General features: G+C 44.6%; 1 protein-coding gene across 1 annotated transcript; it reads right to left on the reverse strand.

The window, feature by feature from the left end:
• Positions 1 to 261: 261 nt before the first annotated feature.
• SCG2 (secretogranin II) lies at positions 262 to 6,231 on the reverse strand. Its single transcript, XM_054835225.1, has 2 exons — positions 6,098 to 6,231; positions 262 to 2,626 (listed from the first exon to the last, which is right to left on the reverse strand). The coding sequence occupies exon 2, from the start codon at positions 2,610 to 2,612 to the stop codon at positions 729 to 731; it is 1,884 nt and encodes a 627-aa protein (XP_054691200.1). The 5' UTR covers positions 2,613 to 2,626; positions 6,098 to 6,231; the 3' UTR covers positions 262 to 728.
• Between the last annotated feature and the right edge of the window lie 1,228 nt (positions 6,232 to 7,459).

The raw sequence follows: 7,459 nt of genomic DNA on the forward strand, positions 1-7,459 counted from the left end.
TTACGGGGGGGGTGCCAAATTGTCAAAAAAGGGAATGCAGTTCCTGCCCTGGTTGACTTCAGCAAGCTCTTCAGGTACGCGCTGCCCTGAAGGATGATGCCAGTCAGTGTTCCTGCAGCCCACTAAAACCAGAAGTGTAAGCTACCAACTTATTCTACAGTAACATAACAGACTTCAGAAGAATTGTCTGTAGAAGTAAAACATATATGCTTCCATTTCAAATTACTATGCCTTTATCAACTGCCACAAAGAAACACAGTCTCTTGTCCAGAAATAATTTATTCATCAACAATAAAACACTGAATAGAAAAAGCCTTGTAAATAAAACTATATATATAATGCTTTATTTTTTTATTCGATACTCCACAAAAAACACTACAGACAGTAACAAAATAATCCAATTAATCTTAAAAATTTCAAATTATAATTGTCACTCTTCCTTTGTCATGTTTTATTAACAATGCAAAGGTCATTAGTTTACATATTATAGTTTTACTTGATCTCATTAAATTGTTTCTTAAAACACTCGAAGCAATTTGTTGTTTGCCCCATAATTTATAACATATATAAGTATATCAATAAACAATATAACAGCTCTGAGAAAGATATGCAGACTGTTCAACGGTAAGTAGTCTACCATAGGCTGTTCAGTGGCAGAGCGGGAAGAAATCACAACTGAATTGGGATAGAAGTCAACACATTGAAGAGAAACAATATTTGGGGAACAATCACATATTTTCCATTGCCCGTTTAGTAAGGTGATCTCTTTCAAGCTCTGACTTCTCCTGTTTTAGATACTCTAGCACCTTTGCTAGCATATCCTCATCCAGATACTGCCTGTTTTGCGTGTCGTCGCTTTCCCCGGGCATGGAAAGCCTTTTGCTGAGCGAGGCCAACTTCGCGGCCTCCTGTGGTCCCAGCTGGCTCAGGTGCTCCCTGATAGCCTGCTCCAGCCGGTCGTCTTCCTGCAAGTCGCTTTCAGAAGCTGGAACTGGGACCCGTTTCATCTGGTTCGTATTGATAACTTCAGGATATTTTGCCAACACCTTTGCCAAGTAATCGGCCAGCTCTTCATCCTTCTCGTTCAGTTTCTCATACTCCATTTGTTGCCTTTCCAAATCGTTCATCCAGGCAGCTTTAGGAAACGGGTGTCCTTTCAATCTTCTGGGAATGTAAGACAGTCTTGGCAGATCATTTTCCTGATTAAGACGATTTAGTAAGTAGGAGGGGTTCTGATTAGCTAAATTGTCAGTTCCCAGAAGACTGACAATATCTTCAATATTGAGGTCTTCAGGTAGATTTTCTGGAATAACATTAAGAGGCTGCTTCAGGTACCCGTTTTTAGAGTTTACATTGTTTTTAAATATATCGCTCTGTCCTAGATTAGTTTCGGTGATCTCGTCGAGGTCTTCTGGGAATTCTGCTTCCTGCTCAGCTTCCAACCTTTCATTCTGGAGCTGCTTTTTTTCTCCAGCTTTCAACATGTCTATTAAATCCTCAGGAGGAATTTGTAAATTCCTTGAGACTTCTATCAGCTGAGCTATAGACTGAGGATCGAGTTGCTTATCAAAAAATGTGGGTGCTCTTTTTTCCTCAAGTTCTCCTCCAGTCCTTAATTTCCTATTTGCAGCACCGCCCATCAGCCTCTTCAGGTAAAAATTCATTAGCTTTGAAATGCCCTCTGACATTTGATCCTTATTGTCTCTTCTTATTTCATCCTCAAGGAAGCCGAGTTTCCCTGATCTTTTCATTTCGTCATCAATCTCCTCTTCATGTTTATCAATTTCCTCTTTGCTATCTTTTATCTCTTCCTGGGTTTGACTTTCCACTTTTTCCTCTATGGGATTCCAATCTTCTCCTCCAACCACATCTTCATAGGCAATGTTATTCACTTTATATACATCATCTTCATCATCTGTATACAATTTCTGGTCCTCATCCAGCCTTTCTTTCTTGTGGTTACTAGGTCCTGCCATCTTCCCCAGCTCCTGAAACACAGACTCCAAGGTAGCAAGGCTTTGGGGTGTGTATTGCTCTTCCACTATTTCATTAGTACGCTTGAAAGGACTGTCTCTTGAACTGTCTTCATAGTGCCCGAGAGGCATTTTGAGATATTTTTGCCACCTCTCGGGCCACTTGTAAGCCTCATAATCATCAGTTACTCCAGCTGGAAAGCTGTTATCTGAACTCAGACCATAAGGTTTAGTCTCCTTCAGGCCAACTTTTGACTCTTTCTCAGCTTGCCGCAAGGCTTCCAACATTACCTTAACCCACTGGGACTCGTCTTCAGTCAAAGAATCTCTTATGTTATCTGGTAGGTGAACCTGATTTTTGCTTTCTTTCTGTTGCAGGAGATACGGGACGCTTTGATAAGAGTTGTAATCGGGGCTGCTTTCTCCCTTGTTAGCTTGCTTGCGAAGATCTTCTATGTATTCCAAAGCTTTGATCATATCGGGATTTGGGAACCTTTGTAAGTTTTTCATTACATAGTCTGGATCTTTCTGAAGCAGCTGATGCTGCTGGAAGGAAGCTGCATCAACCCAACAGATTACGACAAAGAGAAAGGTGAGAGCACAGGCTGCTTCAAGCTGGAAGGTTTTAGTCTCTGCCATATTTAAAATATTTCCTTGAAATAAAGAAGAAGAAGAAAAAAGAAGCAGTTAACATATGGAGACAGACCTAGCAAACTGAGAAGCAAAACAGAGATTGTTATTTTAAACTGGAACTTATGAAGAATACCACCAATACTACACAAGTGTTTATTAATTATGGAAACCTAATATAACTTATATATGGAAGCCATATATTTTGGTGGAAATTTGAGATTTTTCTGAATCTTTCCTCTGATTCCTCAGTTTACTGGAAACTACTGATTTCCTATGCTAGAAATTTCTTATCTCTATGTTCAATGTACTTCAGGTACATCAGTTTTCCAATGGCAACTCTCAACTATAAAATACAAATCCTATATAGCTCATAAAATGCCCATAGAGGAATCTAGATGTCATTTTGATTATGAAAATGAAGGCTTCTATTGGTAAAATCAGTATATTCATATATTTAAATGCCACTCAAAATACTAATATTAAAATTGCATACAGAATTAATTTGTGAGATTGCTCCGTAGGGCCTCTAATTTCATGTCAGGGTACTACCACTGAATGGTGCTAGACTGCAATAAAATTAATGTAATAAACTGGAGAACATGGCCTATAAAATGACTTGCAAGTTTATTTATGTCATTATTGTTAGTGTTTTACTTCCTTTTTTGTTATTTCATTTTAAAAATGTATGTTATTTGTATTAGAGGTGAATTTTATTTTAGTGGTTGCATGAGTGAACCATTTTCCTATAAGCACTGATCCCCACTATATGAAGGACAAACTATAATTTATCCTAAAGGTACAATATAATTTTACTGACTCCTTTAAAAGCCATCTCGGAAATGAGCTTGAGCAGGTAGGGTCTGAGTGGTGATTTCATTCATCCATTCATTCGCTTCAGCAGAAATTGAATCCGGTCCCAGGACAGGGAGGAACATGACCATTGGCAAAAGCGAGCTAAATTCAGTTAGAATAGATTGGTAGAAGCCCACGTCCAGTCAGTCTGCCCAGCTTACGCCAGCCAGCAATAAACTCTGGAACAGAAGAGGGAAAAACATGCCTCCAACTGAATTAAGAAGATTACAGCACCGCTGCGTATGAGGTGCAGCTGCACAAGCCCCGTCCTGCGGGGAGCTGAGCACCCTCGGCCCAGCGAAGGGGAAAATTGCCATCAATTGTTTCCTAGGAGATGCTCAGGCACTGCTACGCTGGGGCCGTGAGACAGATTAGATTCTTTTCTGATCCAGTTACATTAATGAATAAAGTACAATAATGAGAAAGAAATGATAAAGATAGAAACCTCTTTGATTAAGTAAGTGACCTATTTTGGCTCCTTTAGTTTTTTTGGCTTGGTATAAGCATCCTGTCGAGATGTTGGTGATTCATGACAGACTGAAAGAGCTACGTATACCACTGTTTACCCACTGCTGTAAGTAGAGAGCTGAGCATGAATATGCTCATTTCAGCTCACTTGTAGCTTTTTCCACTCAGTTTTTGTTCCTAACATAATGTGACTTAACTAAATAATTAAAGCGGTATCGGTTCAGAGAGCCGCTTTCCCCCCTCGGTATGCCTGGGCAAGCTAACAGCCCTAATAGCAAACGGTGTCCCCAAACACTTCTGCCTGCTCCAGCCTGGGTACGTTTGAGCATTGATTTCACAAAGGATTAGTTCAGAACAGCTGATTAGAAGGTCCCACCCTCCAGATCTGAGTTTGCCCTGAAACAAAGCCAAGCCATCGCTTCATTTTCTGTCACAGGAAAGACACTACTCCTATACATAAATGTATATCTCCATGAAAAAAAAAAAAAAGGCACTTTTTGTTACTTATTGTAATAAATAAATGAAATTAAGACTTTCTTTTCCAGCAGAGAGACTGGCTATGAATAGAGTTAGTTTGATCAGTGCATGAGAAACTCTGTCCTTTCCGGGGGGTGGGGGAAGGGAGAGTTGTTCCATCATTATCTGCCAGGCACCTCCCACTCGCAGAGACCAGGAACTCAGCCTCCTTCACTGCACACAATTCTGTACTGTTACCGTCTTTGTGAGAGTCGTCAGCATCCCATTAAAATCAAAATACGCGTAGCCAGGCAAAGTTTTGTTTAGCGTTCCACAACAATGATGCTCAACCGAGTATTTCCTTTGCAGGAATAACAGGTCGTTGGCTGCTGTCTAGATATTTTGGCTGTATTTGTCTCTAGGTCAATTTTCACTTCTAATTTATTGGTACATGATACTTGAAAGCCTTGTCAAATGGATTTGGGAATGATTTCTTTTAAAAGCTTTGAGTTCAGGTTATAAAATCTTGCCATTAAATATACTGCATTATCTAGGGTAAGAGGACTCCTCCCCACTCTTTCAGACTTTAATTCCATATTTTTTGAGAAAAAACATTTTAGACTGTCTTTAGGTTCTACATTAACATATTCTCTACTGTGCCTCTCAAAGGACAATATGCTAAAATGGCTGTTTTGTCTACAGATGGATAATTGTGAAGCTGTCCTCGATGGGGAGCGTATTTTCTCCTCTCTTAGCACCTAACAAACAGGAAAAAAAAAAAAATCATCTTTTGGCCAACAAATGTAGAAGTTCCTATTTACAAAATGAGGTGATCGAGTTCACAATTTAACACCTACAAAGGCAACGCAGACTGACCGAAGTTCCCCAGAAAACAGACAAAACAATAAATCTCCTTTCTGGGATGTTTCCATGGTAGCAGTAATTTTCTCTCTCCATCTCTCTCAGCAGTTGTCTCTGATGTGAATGTAATGTTTCCAGTGAAAATTTGCAATGAAAACTCATAAGCTTTCCTATAGATGAGTCCCTGCCCTGGGAGTCTGAGGGAGAATCCAACGGCAGTTTTCCATAAGGAAAATAAAGAAATATATCGTGCACTCTTCCTGCCATTTACTTTTGCAATAAATAACACGACTGCAGTAAACTTGCTTTTTCTTTCTTTTTTTTTTTTTAAAGCTATATATCTAACCCTTTATCCTGTGCAAGGGACCCAAAACATGAGGAAAATAACAATGGGGTGAGGAGAAGGGAAAAACCCCAAACCCCGAGCAGTTCTGAAGGAATATAGCGACTGTTTGTGCAGGTATACATCTGGGGAGTTAGTCAGAGTGTGTTTGCACCCAAGGTAACCTCTCATCCTGTATCTTGACGCGGCTGAAGTGCCATGTCAGCGAGCCGGCACGACTGAACGCAATCGCAAACGGAAACGCTACACTTCCCGGCCTCAGCCACGAACGACGCTGATAATTCATAGATACAAAAATGCGTCTATAGTTATAGGTCTACACTGTATAGCCTGTGTTTCATTGCAAACATCAGCTACGGCCACCATCAACTTTCTGCCGTCACTCCCCGCCTAGCCTAAGCTCTGGTTTTGGCGTGGGTTCCTACCCGGGCGCAGCCGAGCCCCGCCAGGCAGCCGAGGGAAGAGGGCACCAGGCTCCCCGGCCCCCCGCCCGCCCCGCCGCAGCCCCTACCTGCCAGCGCCGCTCCCGCTCCCGCTCCCGCTCCCGCCGCCGCCGCCGCCGCCGTCAGCACCCGGACAGCGCCCGCTTATACCGCCCTCGCCGCGCATGACGTCAGCCGCGCTGCCCCGCCCCGCCCGGGCGGCGGAGCCTCCGGCCGGCAGCGCCGGCGGAAAACGGGTCCGGTGGCAGCCGGGACCCTGCCCGGGTGCAGGCTGGGGGGGGGCACACGATCCCCCTCACCCCCCCCCCCCCGCGAAGGGGTGGGTATGCAAAAGGGCAAGTAAAAAAGGGGGGGCGAGGGGGGTACGTGATAAAAAGCGGGGGGGGGGGCGGGAGGAAAAGGGAGAAAAGGAAAAAAGAAAACAGACAAAAAGAAAAGGGGGGGGGAATAGAAGAAGGAGGTAAAGAAATAAAGGGGGGGGAGGAAAAAAAAGGGATAAAAAGACAGCAGGCAGACAGGGAACAGCCTCGGCTCCCACAGCCCGGGGGCGAGGAGCAGAGGGGGGGACTTTGTCAGGCTGACCGACCTCTCCGGTTTGTGGGTGACGGCCAAGCCAGCAGCGGGGGCACACACCCACCCCCACACCCACACCCCCCCGGCGTGCGGGACAGGAGCGCAGCTGGGGGCACGCAGGGACCGGAGGTGAGCGTGAGCCAAACTGCGAGGAAGACCATGTGCCGAGGCAGCGCGGCACAAAGATCGGTGTGTGCGTGTACGTGTGCGCACGTGTGTGTACCCAACTGTGCCCGTGCCTTTCGCAGGAGCTGGCCTTTCAACAGCTGCAGTCTGCGTGGATTTTTTTTTTTCTTTTTCCTGTATAATCCATTGAATGAGCCACTGTGGCACCGTTGTGGCTTTGTGACAGGGTAGGGACAATTCACAGCATCCCTGGCCTCTTCGTCAGGCATGGGAGGCCCAGGAGCTCCAGACCAACTAGAGCAAGCCCCCCCCCCGGCCCCGCAGGGCTCCGCCTCAGCCGGTGGCTGCGGCGTGGGACCAGGGCCAGGCTGCCGCATTCCCGGCTTCAACCCCGCATCCCCTGGATGCAGCCACAGAGGGACTACCCACCTACGGCACCACTGTCAGGCGCTGCTGGCGATGCCTCTGCACTTTTAACTCCATTCTCGGCACTCTGCGTGCAGAAAGGCCAGCGCTTGCACACCTAGATCACTAGGGTGAGTAAATACCACTGTGCCGTAAATCAGAAAGCATGAAATGTAACACGTTGCTTCAGCCGCTGCTCTGGGGTTTAGCTCGCTCCTTCTGCTTCCTTTCTATTCCAGAAAGGTTATTTTACTTTGGCTTTTAAATAAGGCCTCCCTTTCCCCAAAAATAAATCTTTTCTGACAATTTTGACCTTTTACAGCACA

This window comes from Grus americana, chromosome 9 (genome assembly GCF_028858705.1).
Source record: "Grus americana isolate bGruAme1 chromosome 9, bGruAme1.mat, whole genome shotgun sequence".
Classification (NCBI taxonomy): Eukaryota; Metazoa; Chordata; class Aves; order Gruiformes; family Gruidae; genus Grus; species Grus americana.